Raw genomic sequence first — 17,652 nt, forward strand, 5'->3', positions numbered from 1 at the left:
GACCTAACATCCTGTTATAAATTCATACTAATTATAATAATATTTAAAAGTTGAGATATACATGTGGTTTATGTAAATAATAGTGCAACTAAGAATTGGTCAGTACCTATTTACCCCTTCTTTCATTCAGAAAATTTCTAAAATGTTTTTTGCGAAGTATTCTAAAATTAAATGTAACCTATGAATGTATTTTCAGGTTTTTTTAAGAAGAAAAATTATGGTATCAGTTTGGCTACTTATTTTAAAAATTAGGTTGCTTTGAAAATGTAAGTCATTTAACACATTTAAGATTCAACATTAAAACAGATTTTCTAACTGCTTTTTCCCCTTTTTTTGATTGATGGCAGGTCCTACCCTCAGAAATACTTTCTGTTCTTATTTCTCCTACTGTATAGGCATGGTATTATATTTGATCTTATTTTTAAAGCATTTGAAATAATAGGAGATAACTTTCAATTAGTTAAATTTTGAACCTTTTCAAAGTGATAATTCATTTTTAAGCAAAAATATTTTCATGTCTTTATGTTCTCAATTTCTTTCTATTCATATTGTATTTAAAATGTCAATTGTTTCTTTGAAATAGAGCTTTGAAATGTAAAACTTTCTTTTTTTTATTCCTGTCTCATTTTGTTTTGTTAATATTCTACTCTCCTGAACTTTGCTTGTCTCTGTGGTTGCAGTACCTTTGGGACACCTGTCATTCTTGTCTCCCTTTTTCTTATCTTGTAGTTTGACTGCCTTTCAAAGGAGATTTTGACTGAGCACTTCATCCTTGGAATAAACTACTGAATACATTTAGGTAGCCAGAAAGTGAGGTTGTATAGATAATGAAGAAAAGAATAGAAAATTAAAATATCTTTAAAGAATTCTTCCTTCCTTGTGATGAGTTAGAAGGGAGTTGTTCTTTTTTCAACACCAGACTCCAACATTTACCTTTTAATGGTATAAAAATGGAGGTTTGACTACAGAAACCACAGCTGTGCTTATTTATAAAATACTCTCAGGGTCTTTTCTTACTGAGTCAGAACTGTTTATATGAGTAATTTAAGAAATAAAGAGACTATAGATACTTCCTAAAGTGAGCATGTAGAAAAGTGGATATGATTTGAGGATTATTTTATTCAGGAATCTTCCTTTATTATATATGCTAGAAACAAAGCAGGTTATCTTTAAAAAGAATTACTTTGATTTTTTAAAAGAGGTAAATGAAATAATTTTCTTCTCTTTAGCTGCCTCCTTTTAAGCCACCTGTCTTTAACTCTCAGGAATACCTGTGTAAACAAAAATAACGCTGGTTTGGGAGTGGGGGTGGGGTGAGCCTACCAGAGAAATAACGACTAATGGAAACAGTCTCTAACAGTGCTTTAGAGGCCTTGGAAAGTCCAAGCCTTAAAAGTAAGGCTAGTCTGTTCTACAGTAAAGGCTACTTTTGACTCACACTAATAAAGCTTAAAAACAAACCTCTAGAAGATCACGTGGATCTTTACTAAATTAACTGCCTTCCAGAACAAAACTTAGCACTCGTAAGTATGACAGAATACAGACAATCAACAGTGTAGCATTTATAATGCTGAGCATGCAATTAAAAAAAACACTTAGGTTTTAAGTAGTAGGAAAACATGAACCAAAACTAGAAGCAAAATCTGTCAGTAGAAACAGACTTACTGACAGTTTACAGAATTAGCAGGTAAGGTCTTTAAAACAACTATTTAAGTGTGTTCAAGGACTTAAAGAAAAATTATACTGAGAGGAAAAGTTAAGAATTTTACAAAATGGGAATTCTAGGCCTGAAAAGTACAGTATCTAAAATGAAAATCTCACTGGGTAGGCTTAACTGTCAGTTGGACATTCTAGAGGGAAAGATAAGTCAACTTGAAAAAAGGACAATAGAAATTGTCCAAATGGAAGCACAGATAGGAAAAAATTAAAAGCTGGAAAAAGGATGAAGAGAGTCTAGGTGAATTGTGAGATAATAATAAGCATTCTAATACAGGTGTAAATGAAGTGTCATAGTGAGATTGAGGCATAAAAAATTTGAAGGCATAAAAGAATTTTTTTCAAATGTGATGGAAAACATGAACCCACAGACTGAAGAAGTTAAATAAATCACAAGGAAAGCCATACCAAGGTACACCATAATTAAATTATTGAAAACCAGTGATAAAGAGAAAAAAACTTAAAAAGCAGCCAGAGGAAAAAAAGGTGTATTATATGTGGGGAACAATGATAAGTATACTACTGACTTCTTGTTAGAAACAGTTCAAACCAGAAAACAATAGGCTAGCATCTTTAAAAAGGTGGATGATAAAACACTTGCAACTTTGTGTATTCATCAGAAGTATTTTTCAAACTGAAAGCGAAGTAAATACATTTTGAGATAAGATAAACAAAAGTAGAGAGGATTTATCATCAGTATACTGCAAGAAATGATAAAGGAAGTTCTTCAGGCTGAAGGAAAGTGATACCAGAAGAAAACTCCTATTTACACAGAGGAATGACAAGTGCAGGAAATGCTAAATATAAAAGATAGTAGACCGTTTGAAATAAAAATAATAACTGAATTGTGGAGTTCTTAACACAGAGAAATAAAGTTTATAACTACAAAAGCACAAAAGATGGAGTGGGAGGGAAGTAGAAGTATACTGTTGTGATGTTGTAAGTTTACTCATGAAGTGTATAATATTGTTTGAAGGTAGATTGTAAACCTTACAACAAGCACTAAAATAAGTATTATCTAACATGCCAACAGATAAAATAGAATGTTAAAAAAACTTATATCAAAAGAAGGCAGAAAAGGAGAACAAAAGAACAGATGGGACAAATATAAAACAAGTAACAAGATGATAGACTTAAATTCATCCTTATAAGTAACTATATTAAATGTAAAAGAACTACACACTCCAGTTAGAAAGCAGAGGTATTAGACTGGGTGAAAAAGCATGGTGGCCCAGCTGTCTGCTTTCTATAAGAAATGCACTTTAAATATAAGGACACAGTTTAAAAATATGGTATAAGATGTACCATGCAAATAAAAATTATAATAAAGTTGAAGTAGCTATATTCTGATATTAATATTAGAAAAATTACTGATGGACAGATAACACCAAAGATAAAGAGGGATATTTCACAATAATAGGATCAATTCATGAAGAAGATATAATAGTAAATATGGGCAACTAGTAGCAGAGCTTCATAAAACATGAAGTATAAGTTTATAGAATTGAGGAAGAATAGATAAATTGACATTTATTTTTATATTTCAACCCTCCTCTGTCAATAATTGATAGGAAAATTAGAAAACTAGCTCAGTGTAAAAGAACTGAACAATGTCACTAATCAGGTCAGCCCAATAGAAAGAGAATATCACACACAACTATGGAAAATAACACTCTTTTAAAGTGCATATAAAACATTCACCAAGCTAATGTAAAAATGAACAAAAAGAAAATAAGAAAGCCACTAGTGAGTATTCCCATCTATGAACATGGTATGCCTGTTTATCCAGATATTCTTTTAGAATTTTCAATAATGATTTATAGTTTCTTCATATAATTTTCCATGTATGTTACTGGGTTTATTCCTAGGAAACAATTCTGTACCTTTTATAAGGTCTTTTATTTTCCATTACATGTTCTAATTAGATATTGCTGATGTACAGGGAAGGTACTAAATTTTATGTTAATTTTGAATCTGGCCAGTTAACTAAACTCTTAGTTCTGTTTATTAGTTTATCAATTGTTTGCCTTGATTTTTTTGTTTTTGGTACAGACATCTAAAGTTAATGAGTTTCATTAATTTTTTTCAGTTTTATGACTAAACTCATTGTATTGGCTAGGTGCTCCAAAGTAAACAGTAGATGTAATGGTGAGTGTGCATATTTTATTTTGAACTTTAATGTTTCTGATGTTTCATCATCAAGTGTAATGTTTGTTGTAGATTTCCAGTGTTCCAACATGGACACATGGTATTCATCTCTAACTGGGTATGTAGTGTAGTAATCTGTAAATTCAGCATAACTCCAGTCAAAATTTCCGTGGAACCATTTTATTAAATATTTATCTAGAAAGAAATATATGAGAGGAGACTCTGGTCACTTTTGACCATCTCCACAGTTGCCACTCTGGTCCAAGGTAGTATCATCTGTGCCTGGATTATCATGTTAGCCTTGGGTCTGTTCTGTTTTCACCCTTGCTCTCTCTATCATTGCCACACCAGCCTCTACAATCTAATCTTAGCATCTCAACTAGAGTGATCCTTGAAAGGGTTGCCTTCACTTAACCCTCCATTTTACAGAAGAGGACATTTTTAGAAAGGTTAAATAATTGAAACAAGGTGAAACAATTAGCAAGAAGCAGAGCCAAGATTTGAATCCAGTATTCCAGAGCCTATTCTCTTTAACACTAGCTTGTACTGTATTTTTATTAACTCTTTATATGTTGAGATTACATTGTTTTATTATTTTTAGAGGAAGCTTAGAAATGTTAGGCATGTGTGATAGATAAGGCTTATGTGAGATATGTGCCTTGGTCTCACCTAAAATATGCTTTAATTTTACTGTGAATGACAGAAAGCTGACTCATTATGGCATCTTTGGTGTTTATATTGTGATAAAGAGAAATCAAAAAAGTACATTTTTAAACTAGTCTATTATAAGTATATTTTTTCTTAGTTTTTCAGGTTTAAACTGTTAACACCTTCTTTTCTCCTATGGCGTGTTTGATTGCACTCTTAACTGTGGCGCTGTAATAAAGCTCAGTTTTAGTGATCACAGAACCTGAGTGTTGAAATAAGTTATTTTTAGAAGTGCTGGGTTTATGGTAATGATGAAAGTTGTATTATGTTGTTATGGCAACCAAAATCCTAACATACTGATTAATGACAACCTCACTGATTCTGGAAGTAAGCAGTTCATTTCATATCACGGCTCAGTACATTAAGTAATTATTTAAAATATACATAATTTCAATGAACATATTTTAAAATGAGAATAGTATCTCTGTTTAGTTATACAATTATCTTTGTTAGTATTTTTGAAATTTATACCATATTTTTATGGCATGACATTTATAACTGGACAAGGTAAATTTCTTAAGGTATGGAATTCCCATGCGTAGGTAACTAAAATATGTTGCCTTTATGTGAAATTGTGTAACAAACTCATCTTCTCCTCATTTATTTCTTTTTTCTCATAGCACATTAGCTATATCTTTGATATATACTGGCATAGCAAACTATATGCGAAAAAAAAAACTGTACTTTGCAAAAGTAAGAAGGACTTTCCAAAACATGAAAATAAGGCATATAAGGTCTGGGAGAACAGCATGTCTTTTTTTAAAAATTAATTAATTAATTAATTAATTAAATTTTGGCTTTGTTGGGTTTTTGTTGTTGTGCACGGGATTTCTCTAGTTGTGGCGAGAGGGGGCTGCTCTTTGTTGTAGTGTGCGGGCTTCTCATTGCGGTGGTTTCTCCTATTGTGGAGCACGGGCTCTAGGTGCGTGGGCTTCAGTAGTTGTGGCATGTGGGCTCAGTAGTTGTGACTCGCGGGCTCTAGAGCGCAAGCTCAGGAGTTGTGGAGCACGGGTTTAGTTGCTCCGCAGCATGTGGGATCTTCCTGGACCAGGGCTCTAACCTGTGTCCCCTGCATTGGCAGGCGGATTCTTAACCATGGCACCACCAGGGAAGCCCCAGCATGTCTTTTCAGTGTCATACTGAAACATTGTTAACAGGCCCATCAAAAATTATTCAGTTATTTAGAGGAATGTATCCTTGTTTGATTCTCTGTTTACTATTGATTAAAGGTTCCATGGTTTTCCATGTCCTGTGTCCTCAAAATGTTTTAACCAGCTTTACCATCTTAGTAATTTCCTCGAGTTATTAAATTTTTGACATTCTTTATTTGTATGAGTCATGTTTTAAAATTTTTTGAAATTACTATGAGAATTTCATGGTAGTAAAGAGACCAAGGAAGTTAATGGTCTAACTTTATAGATGAATCTCGGCTTACATTCAGATTTTGATTTTCCGTTTTAACTTGCCTTTTGCATATCTGTTGGTCATGTGAAAAGCAGAACTTACCTTTAGAATTTTGACATAGAGAAACAGTTCTAAATGTACTCTGTCCATCAGCTATGTGATTGGCTGTGATTGATCTGAGGTGGGTACCCGTGCTGGAAAATAACATACATGACTGAAAGCAAAAAAAAGGTACTGCTTTTCTAAGCGAACAGTAGATAAGGACATTCCACGTTTTCAGAAGCACATGACTAGACTGAGATGATTTGCTGGTCATTTTGTATTTATAGAATTCCTGAATTTTTCTATTTTGAATATTGATTTTATTTGTCACTGTAATGATTTATTATTATTTGAACTCTGTATTTCATACATGATATTAGTGAATAATCTGGGCCACGACACCAGGCAGGCAGGCGGGCAGATATACAGATACGTGCGTATACTTTTTCACATAAAGGATGAACTTACATAGTAATTAGCATTATAAATAAGGAGGAGATAGTAAAATGGCAAGAAAATTGCTTTAGCACTTTAGAAACACCACCCATTTTTATACAAGTAACTGATATGCTTACTACAATTCATTATTTAGGGAACCCAATTCTCCAAAGTAATGTGTGTGTCTGTATGTATATGTGTATGTATGGCTGTAAATAAACACACAGAGATTTTTTTAACCACAGTTCATTAAAATGCTCTTAACTCTCAATGAAATGATATAATTTTAAAGCTGGAAGTGTCTTGTAAAGATTATCTAAGTCAGTATTTTGTTTTACAGTAGTGAAATTAAGTCCTGGAATGGTTAAATTACTTGTTCAAGGCAGCAGTAAGTAGCAGAACTTCAACTAGAGTCAAGATCTTCTGACAGTAATGTCCTTCACTATACCATTTTATCTCTACCATATATAATTCATTAGAAAAACATTAATGAACATGAGTGTATGGACATGTACCTGGCTTTGGTAGTGATAAATGAACTCTTAACATTTGTCCAGAAATACGGAATCACTATCAGGCAGAGTTCTTGCTCTTTACAGTTTGGATTTGACTCAGATTCACTTGGAGAATCTCTATTTCCATTGCATTTCTATCCTCTGGATTTTTTTTCTTATTAAGTTATGAGCACTTTTTTTTTCTTTTTTCTTATTAGTCATCAATTTAATACACATCAGTGTACACATGTCAATCCCAATCTCCCAGTTCATCACCACCACCACCCGCTTCTTTCCCCACTTGGTGTCAATATGTTTGTTCTCTACATCTGTGTCTCTATTTCTGCCCTGCAAACCGGTTCATCTGTACCATTTTTCTAGGTTCCACACATATGCGTTGATATACAATATTTGTTTTTCTCTTTCTGACGTACTTCACTCCGTATGACAGTCTCTAGATCCATCCACGTCTCAACAAATGACCCATTATGTTCCTTTTTATGGCTGACTAATAATCCATTGTATATATGTACCACATCTTTATCCATTCGTCTGTCGATGGGCATTTAGGTTGCTTCCAGGATCTGGCTGTTGTAAATAGCGCTGCAGTGAACACTGGGGTGCATGTGTCTTTTTGAATTATGGTTTTTGTCTGGGTATATGCCCAGTAGTGGGATTGCTGGGTCATATGGTAGTTCTATTTTTAGTTCTTTAAGAAACCTCCATACTGTTCTCCCTAGTGGCTGTATCAATTTACATTCCCACCAACAGTGCAAGAGGGTTCCCCTTTCTCCACACCCTCTCCAGCAGTTATTGTTTGTAGATTTTCTGGTGATGCCCATTCTAACTGGTGTGAGGTGATACCTCATTGTAGTTTTGATTTGCATTTCTCTAATAATTAGTGATGTTGATCAGCTTTGGCCATTGCTTCTTGGATATTTGTATGTCTTCTTTGGAGAAATGTCTATTTAGGTCTCCTGCCCATTTTTGGATTGGGTTGTTTGTTTTTTTAATATTGAGCTGCATGACCTGTTTATATATTTTGGAGATTAATCCTTTGTCCATTGATTCATTTGCAAATATTTTTTCCCATTCTGAGGGTTGTCTTTTTGTCTTGTTTATGGTTTCCTTTACTGTGCAAAAGCTTTGACGTTTCATTAGGTCCCATTTGTTTATTTCTGTTTTTATTTCCATTACTCTAGGAGGTGGATCAAAAAAGATCTTGCTGTGATTTATGTCATAGAGTGTTCTTCCTATGTTTTCCTCTAAGAGCTTTATAGTGTCTGGTCTTACATTTAGGTCTCTAATGCATTTTGAGTTTATTTTTGTGTGTGGTGTTAGGGAGTGCTCTAATTTCATTCTTTTACATGTAGCTGTCCAGTTTTCCCAGCACCACTTATTGAAGAGACTGTCTTTTCTCCATTGTATATCCTTACCTCCTTTGTCATAGATTAGTCGACCATAGGTGCATGGGTTTACCTCTGGGCTTTCTATTTGTTCCATTGATCTAGGTTTCTGTTTTTGTGCCGGTACCATATTGTCTTGATTACTGTAGTTTTTTTTTTTTTTTTTTTTTTTTTGTGGTACGTGGGCCTCTCACTGTTGTGGCCTCTCCCGTTGCGCAGAGCACAGGCTCCGGACACGCAGGCTCAGCGGCCATGGCTCACGGGCCCAGCATGGCTCACGGGCCCAGCCACTCCGCGGCATGTGGGATCTTCCCGGACCGGGGCACGAACCTGTGTCCCCTGCATAGGCAGGCGGATTCTCAACCACTGCGCCACCAGGGAAGCCCTTGATTACTGTAGTTTTGTAGTATAGTCTGAAGTCAGGGAGTCTGATTCCTCCAGCTGGATGTAAATCAAATCATTATGTTGTACACCTTATACAGTGCTGTATGTCAATTATATCTCAATAAAACTGGAATAAAAAAGATAAAATAAATCCATTTAACTTCTTGCAAAATGGGTATCAAATGTATAGTTAACAAATTTTTCAAATGCTAGTTATTTTCAGCTATATCATTTATGGAAAATAATTTTTATGTCATTTTGATGCATTTATTGTTAGCCTCAGTTAATTATAGGAACAATCACTGATCAACAGATTTAACAAATGTCTCAAAGCCTCCTCTGGATAAGTAGATTTCCAAACCAGTTTCTACCATCCTCCCTTCCAACAAAAAGGTAGTACAGCCAAATAGCATTACTCCACTCTACTCAGAAAATTTACTCAGCGTATCTTCCTTCTACCCAGTGTCATTTTGGTAGCTTTAGCAATTTGGGGAAAATGTTAGGTTGCTCCAAGAAATCAAAGTTGCTTAAATCAAGAGTTTGAGACCCCATGAGAACAGTGTGCTGATGACTCAAGATCCAAGTGGACTACCCTTCTCTTTCCATCTGACTAGTTTTGTTCTTTTTTAGACCACAGATCCACTTATTTCTGCAGATAATTTTACAAATTTATTAGTTTGGTCGTGGATGTTCTAAAAATGGATTATTTCTAGCTCAGAAGATCAGAGAAGGCTTCTTGGATGAGAGAGTACATTTTTACTGAGAATTAAGGACATTTAAAGTGGGTGAGACAGACATTCTATGCAAATGGAGGTACGTGAGTAAGCATGAGTAAGCACGGGAATTGAGGTCAGGAAGAGCAGGGCAGATAGAACAGTCAGGAGTTGCGCTCGATTGCAGCATTAGAGTAGTGATGCAGAAGGTGTTATAAAGGGTTCTGAGTGATAGGGTAAGGAATTTTGACTTCTCTGAAACCAGAAGAAGCCATGGAACCTCCTTGAAGAAAGGCCCTGGGTAGGGGAGAGACACGATAAAAGGTTTGCTTTAGAAAGATTAATCTAAGAGCAGTGCTCATGCTACGTTAAATGGGGAACAGACTGGATGGGGAAAGACTGGGTAGGAGTTTTTCTTAGATACTCCAGGCAAGAAAAGTTTGTTAGGGCCTGAGCTGAGGTGATGAGACATAGTTATGTCATTGACAGAAGCAGGAGACATAAGAGAAGTAGGTCTGGGAGTAAAGCTTTAAAGACACATTTTTAATTTAGTTATAAAAATCAGAAAAAATGTTTTCATCAGTAGGTATATAGAAATAGAAGTAGCTGGGGATGACGAAGTAAATGTCATGAAAACATAAGGGGTTAATGCAGATTTAATGAGCCCAGTGTTATTTTTTTCTAAAAACACTTGCTTCAGTTTATTTAAAACTTTCTGTTCTTTTATGTACTTAGGTAGAAATGTGTATTTGAAAATGCTGTGATTTGTTATAGGCAAGTGTCACGTTTTTGCGAGAGATAAGAAATCTAGGAGATATGGTTATTAGTGTAGGAGCTATAGGTGAAAGGACAGTATATTGTAAGTTATTCTGAGATTTGAAGTATTGATAAATTTGAGGAGCTATAGGTGAAAGGACAGTATATTGTAAGTTATTCTGAGATTTGAAGTATTGATAAATTTGAGGAACTGTAGGTGAAAGGACAGTATATTGTAAGTTATTCTGAGATTTGAAGTATTGATAAATTTGAATAATTATAAGCCTCTTTCTTTAACGTTAATGTGTTATCAGTCATGTTTGCAAAATCAGTACATTGATGGTGAGTCACGGTTTCTGTTTCTTGTTTAGTAATCCACAGTATATCAGGCACTGTTCTAGCCCTAAAGATAAGGCAGTGAACAAAACACAGCGCCTGCCCTCCTGCAACCTGCGTACTAATGGAGAAGATTTAATAAAGAAATAATAAATATAAAAAAACCTTTTATCCCAAAACCAAAATAACTAACTTATGTACTTGTACAATGGCTTTTAATAATATAAATGTGATAATTATGAAAACGAAATTCGTTGGTTCACGTATGGAGCTTTCTTACAATGCTTAGTGTTTCATTCTCAGATTGTGTGTTCACATTTTGTTTGTTTATCAATAGAGAGCAGATCATAAAACAGTCTACAGAATTAGTCTGCAGAGCCTATGGTGAAATGTATGCAGCTGTGATGAATCCAGTCAATGAATACAAAGATCCAGAGAGCATTCTACACCGATCACCACAGCAAGTGCAGACACTTCTCTCCTGATTATCTTTGAATGTGTTAGCAAAATATTGCATTCCTAAAACACTGAAGGTTTTCTTCGTTTTTAGTCTGTTAAACTTTACTTTGAAATTTGCTGGTTACAGTTTTCTTTGTATCATAAGAATGCAGCTCCCAATAATTGCTTTGCTTTGGTCACAGTAAAGTGAAAGTAAGTAACACATGTTGACCTGAGTTGGCATTGATCTGTATCTGCACTCCACGTCTCTCCAGCTCTGCAGTTCCCCTCAATTCTGGAATATAAATATGTGGGAAAAGAGTAGTATGAGAGGTTTGAGGGATTTTTTTTTTTTACAAGATTAGTTCTAAATTAACTGTACATTAAAAAATTATCTAAACTTAGGAATTAGTTTGAAGATATGACCTAATATCTCTTTACCTAAAGATTCATTTGCTTTTTTGCTAGATATTGTGAGTAGGTATACTTAAACTGAGGAGCAGAAATGTACATTCAGCAAAAATAGGAAAAGGGAGAAGTAATTTAAAGGTGACTTCTGCTCTGTATCTGCCCTAGACTGAATTCAAGGTGAAGTTTGGCACTTCATATGGGATGTAGGCATCCTGTGCTGCATGTAAATCTAGTGTTTAAAGAAGAATATTTGTGGTACAATGTGGACTCTAACTTCAACCATCTACACACTTTGGTGTTCAAACCAAAGAAATAAGGTGTACTCTAACCCTGCAGGAAAAATGCCAGAGTAGCGATTGCTAATTGATGTATGTCTAGCCCTATGATGGTCCCTTGTTTGGGCTCTGACTTTAGAACCGTACCAAGAGTAAGATTCAGAATCACTGTTTTTGTTTTTGTTTTTTTTTTAAATCTAAATGTGTTTGATGTGACTTGACTTTGACTTTGTTGGTAAGATTTTGAGGACAGATTTTTATTAGCAAAATATCTTAATTTCTGGTAAATCCATAAAAAGAGCTAAGTCTCTAAATTATAAATGAGAAAATGAGGCATAAGGAGAAAATTGACTAGGTTAAAATATTTTGAAAAGTAGTAAGATAAAATTACTATTTATATAGCAAATACAGAATATATAACAAATTAGTATTTACAGAACATGGCGTGTTCATCTATCTGAAATATGTTTTTGGAGCAAGAGTGATTGATTATATATCATCTCTTTTGGTATTTAATCTATATTTTTAGTCTTTTTCCTTCAATGAGTATATGTGATATATAAAAGATAGAAAATAAAGTATGATATAAATCAAGAGCTTAAATTTTATATAATTTATATCTACTGTGAGAAAAAATTGCTTACTTACCATGAGTGAATTCCTTTGATTTCTAGGAAAAAAGTATATTTAGTTTTTTACCTAATTTTTTCAAATAAAATATTAAACTGTTTTTAGAGCGGCAATCATTGCAGTATTTTTATACATCTCATCAGTGTGTTTTTAGAAAATATGCTAATAGGAAAGAAAGTACAGTATAGGGCCGAACTGAGATAACCAATGGAAGATTGATGAGCAGAATGTGGTATCATTGTGATCTTGAAAACTTAGTTAACATAAACGATTGTCAGTGTTAATTCATTAGCCTAACACTGTATTTGCTATTTACTTCATAGTTTGCATCTTGAACTGTTTTGAGATGGCATAAGTATAACCTTAGGTAATGCGTGTCAGCCTTTCCTTCAGAGAGAAAAGGCATCTGCCTGACCAAAACCCTCTGTGGTTGAACGTTTCCATTTCCTTCTTTGTGCTTGTACTTGAACAGGTGAATGTTATCTGAGAAAAATCACACCAATAGACTGATTGACTTTTTAAATTCATGATCACAGTCTTCAAATGGCACTCGATATTGCTTTGTAGTTCTACTCTTGTCTCTGGTCAACTCACCTCCCCACTTTTCAAGATGACTTTTCCACCCTCACTTAGTTAATGACCTTCATAATTCATTGAGAAAACAGAGCTGTTAGGCTAATCTGCATTTTTCTACCCTCATATATTGCACTCATCTTCGTCTTTCCTCCTTTTGTGTTGGAGACAGTGTCCCTCCTCCTGTGACAGGCTATTCCCTTCCTTTGGACTCTGGATTCCATTCTCTCACCTTCTTAGAGATGTTTCTGAGTTATCCCTCTCTTTTGCTTCAGCAACTTATGACTTCTCTGTAGGATTATTCTTGACAGCATACACAATGCTCTAGTGTTGATAGTATTTTTTAAAACTTTCCGCCTCCCAGATCCTCACACCTCCATTTCTCTGCTGCTTTTTTTAATGATCTTCTATGCATGCTGTCTTATATTTCTGCTGCCATTATGTCTTAAATTAGCTCCATATGGCTTCAGCATCACCACTACAACACAACTAACCCTGATGAGATCTCCATAGTATTATATGTTGTCAAATCCAATGGATTCTTCTCATTCCTTATTTTATTAAACTTTCAATAGCATTTCACACACTTATGTCTGAAATACTATACTTCCTAGGCTTTCACAGCATGACTTTCTGCTAGTTTTCCTTCCACTTCATTAGCCAAACTCCTCTCAACCTCCTTCCCTGGTTCTTTTTGCCTCTTTGTTACCTTTAAAAGTTCACATACTCTAGGGCTTGATCCTCAGATATTTTTCCTTGCCTTAGGAGTTTTTTATTATCTCACCATAGCCTGACCTTTTCTGACTGCTATTAGCTCACGTCCTTTGGTCTGTCCATATAGTGGAATACTCTACAGTAGTGAAAAATGAAGTAATTTCCAAATACATAATGTTGAACAAAAAAAAATTACAGGATAGTATAGTATGAGTCCATTTATAGAATTTTAAAATAAAAGATAAAACAAATTTATACATTATTCATGGATACACATGTGGCAAAGCTATAAGGAAATATAGGAAATGATTAACGTGGAATTCAAGATTATCTCACAGGATCTTTAGAAGTTACTAATGTTCTATTACATTGGAGTGTTGGTATATGTATATTCATTTTGTTATTTTCTAAAATTTACATATATGTGACGTGAACTCTTGTCTATATATTCCACAATTTTAAAAAGAGTTTTTAAAAAATGGTTTAACACAGGGCCTGGGGTAAAGTTAGAACTCAGTATGTGTTAGCTAATATTTTTCATTGTGCTTATTATTAAACACATTTATTAAGTACCAACTGGGGCAGGCTCTGTGATAAGCAACAAGGTTTTAAAAGACCAATAAGATGTGCTTCTGTCATTGAATTCCCTGTCTTGCACAGATATCTCATATTATAAGTAGACACAGTGCAGTTTGATAGGGTGTTTGTGCATGTAGGTAAGAGGAAAAAATGAACTAACACCATTTTTTATGAAAGCCACATGAATGTACTTGAGGTTGAAGAGGCTGAGAGCATAGAAAAGAAAGTTTTAAAACACAACCATACATTTTTAATTCTTTGATGATCATAATGACTGTGTTACATTAATTAGCTATTTGATTAAGATGCAAAATTGTCTTATAGGTTGGGGACATCAACAAAAACATTGGATTAAAGAATTCTAAAATTCTGCCTCTCCCTAAAAAAAACAATAAAACTGGCCTTCAAAAACTGTCAAGATCAACTTTTTCAGAATTCTAGAAACCAACTAAAAACTAATAGCTGTTAGATTATGCTTATTAAAAAACTAAGCAAAACAAGCTGAGTCTTGGTATGCTTTGTGGTATTTTAACTTAGGCTAGTCCTATACTTTGCTCCCAAACGCAGCAATAGCCTTGAAAATAACATCCCACATTTCCTGGTACTGGAGAAAGCTGAATGGACCAAGTTTGCAAAGATTGTCCTTATTTGACATGTCTCATGCCTCCCTGGGAGACCCATTTGAAAAGCTTGTTTTTCTCTTGCCTAACTTGGAAGTTGCGTCTGCTGCCTGAAGTTAGGACAAATGGTAGACTAAGGTAAAAGCTTGGGAAGAAAAATTAGAAATGAAATAATAAAGGTTTTGAAACACTCTGACATATTCTTGGCAATCTAGAAATCTAGTGCACATATCTAGCACTGTGCATGCTCAAGAAAGACCAGAAAGACACTAAGCACTCACCTCTAGGTAACCTTGAGGCTTTGTGGAAGCAGAAAGTGAAGGCTGAAGCAAAGTTAGAAGCTACCTAGCTGAATGTTGAAGGAATGCCCCAACACTCAACACACAACATCTCAGCAGAGACTGGGAGAGTTTTTTGGTTCCAGACATTGAAATCTCTGTCCAGTCATTAGCTGACAACTAAGCTAATGGACCACTTTAACTGGTCACGCACCACAAAGAATATAGATATTACAAAATTAGTTCAGGAAGGTCACTGAAACATGCAATAACAACCATAAAAAACACCAACAGCAGACGCTGAGGGATGGGGTGAGAAAATCTGATTTCTCAACAGAATTGGCACATCATAATATTAAAAATGTTCATGCTTCAAGAAAAAAAAAAAAGGCAAGGTGCTCAAAGTATGGTCAATACACAGAAGGAAAAAAAAAACAGTAAATAGAAGCTGTCCCTGAGGAAGCCCAGATGCTGGAATTACTAGACAAGACTTTAAATATGTTCAAGGGCTGAAAGTAAGTATGAGAACAATATCTTACCAAATAGAGAATATCAATAGAGAGGTAGAAATTTCAAAAAGGATGTTTCTATAGTTATAAATTTATAATCATAAAAATTAGTCATAATTTTATAAAAATTATAGAAAAGAAACTTCTGGAGTTGAAAAGTATATTAACTGAAATGAAAAATTCACTATAGGAGTTCATCAGATTTGAGCAGGCAGAAAAAAGTATCAGCAAACTTGAAGATAGGTCAGTTGAGATTATCCAGTCTGAGGAACAGAAAGAAAAGAATGAAAGAGGATGAACAGAACCTCAGAGACCTTTGGGATATTATCAACAATATTCACACAATGGGAGTCTCAGAAAAAAGAGGGAGAAAAGGGCCAAAAGAATATTTGAAGAAATATTGGCAGGAAACTTTACAGATTTGATGAAAACCTTAATATACACACTCAAGAAATTCACCAAGCTCTATGTAGGATAAATTCAAAGAAATACACCAAGACACATCACAATCAAACTTTCAAAAGCCAAAGACCAAGAAGCAATCTTGAAAGCAAGAGAGAGAACTCATCATTTGCAAGTGATCCCCAATAACACCTGATTTCTCATCAGAAACTACAGAGGCCAGAAAGCACTGGATGACATATTCAAAATGGTGGAAGAACAACTGTTAAGTTAGAATTCTATATCCAGCAAAACTGTGAAAATATAGGAGAAAGTAAGACATTCTAAGGTAAAAAACAAGCATACTTACCATACATGAATGTTTAAGGGTTCTTGAGACTGAAATGAAAGGGTACTAGACAGTAACTCAAATTAGCAAAGAAGTAAAGGATAGCAAGGAAATAGAAGACATGGGCAACCCTATAAATCAACTAGATTTAATAGACATCTACAGAACACTCCATCCAGCAACAGAGTGTACAGCCCTCTCATGGGCACATGCTGTATTATCTAAGACCACATGTTAGGCCACAATACAAGTCTCAGCAAATTTAAAAAGATTAAAGTGTGTTCTCCAGCCACAATGACATGAAATTAGAAATCAATAACAAAAGGAAATCTTGAAAATGAATATGTGGAAATTAAATAGCGTACTCTTAAATAACCAATGGGTCAAAGAAGAAATAGGAAATTAGAGAAAACTTCGACATAAAAGTTTGGTATTAAACAGCATATCAATTCTTATGGGATACAGCAAAAACAGTGCTCAGAGGGAAATTTATAGCCTACATTAAAGAAAAGTTAAAAACCTACCTTTATACCTTAAAAAACTAGGAAAAGAAAACAACTGAAAGCAAGAAGAAGGAAATAGTAAAGATTATAGCAGACATAGAAAAAAAATACAGAATAGAGAAGTAACTTATTTCAGCAAATGGATGTGCTAACCATTCTGTAATGCATGTACAGATGTGTTTGAGTACACATGTAAAAAAGATGTTTCAAAAATTGTTTCTTACACGGCATGTTGAAAAGAGTGTTATTTCTGAGAATGTATGGGCTGACCATTGTGTAATGCATGCAGACAGGTGTTGAAAGACATGTAAGAAGTTTCTAGGAGTGCTCCCTGCTCATCGTGTTAAGAATAATGTTATTTCAGTTACTGGATGTGCTGACCACTCAGTATTGCTTGTAGAGAGGTATTTATATATTGAAAAATATAAAGTAGGAAAATACAGCACAGAAAAGTTGGTTCTTTGAAAAAATTTTTTTAAAAAAATTGACTACCCTTTAGCTGGACCAAGAAAATAAAGACACAAAATTACTAAAATCAGATATGAAAAGAAGGGACATTACTACCTCACAGAAATAAAAATGATAATACTACAAATAAATACATGTCAACACATAATATAGATGAAATGGACAAATACTTAAAAAAACACAAACTATCTAAACTGACTTAGGAAGAAATAGAAAATCTGAATAGTCCTATAGCAAAGAGACTGAGTCAATAATAAAAACATTTCTAATTTTTAAAAAAGCCCAGGACTAGATGTCTTCACTGGTGAATTCTACCAAATGTTTGAAGGATTAACACAAATTCTTCCAAAAAATAGAAGAGCAGGGAGCACATCCTAAC

General features: G+C 34.3%; 1 protein-coding gene across 11 annotated transcripts in view; it reads left to right on the plus strand.

Moving 5' to 3' along the window:
* COG6 (component of oligomeric golgi complex 6) overlaps window positions 1-17,652 on the plus strand; it is a 336,439-nt gene that overhangs the window by 51,757 nt on the left and 267,030 nt on the right. For 2 of the 11 annotated variants that reach the window (XM_059042152.2, XM_067016225.1), the window contains one exon: window positions 10,883-12,263. The exons of 8 other annotated variants lie outside the window; for them this stretch is intronic. In XM_059042152.2, the coding sequence (XP_058898135.1) occupies window positions 10,883-11,030 (148 nt within the window). In that variant the 3' untranslated portion in view covers window positions 11,031-12,263. Of the gene's footprint in view, window positions 1-729; window positions 5,235-10,882; window positions 12,264-17,652 lie in introns of those variants that run through there. One more of the 11 variants, XM_059042156.2, reaches the window with a different exon arrangement.

This window comes from Kogia breviceps, chromosome 16 (genome assembly GCF_026419965.1).
Source record: "Kogia breviceps isolate mKogBre1 chromosome 16, mKogBre1 haplotype 1, whole genome shotgun sequence".
Taxonomy (NCBI): Eukaryota; Metazoa; Chordata; class Mammalia; order Artiodactyla; family Physeteridae; genus Kogia; species Kogia breviceps.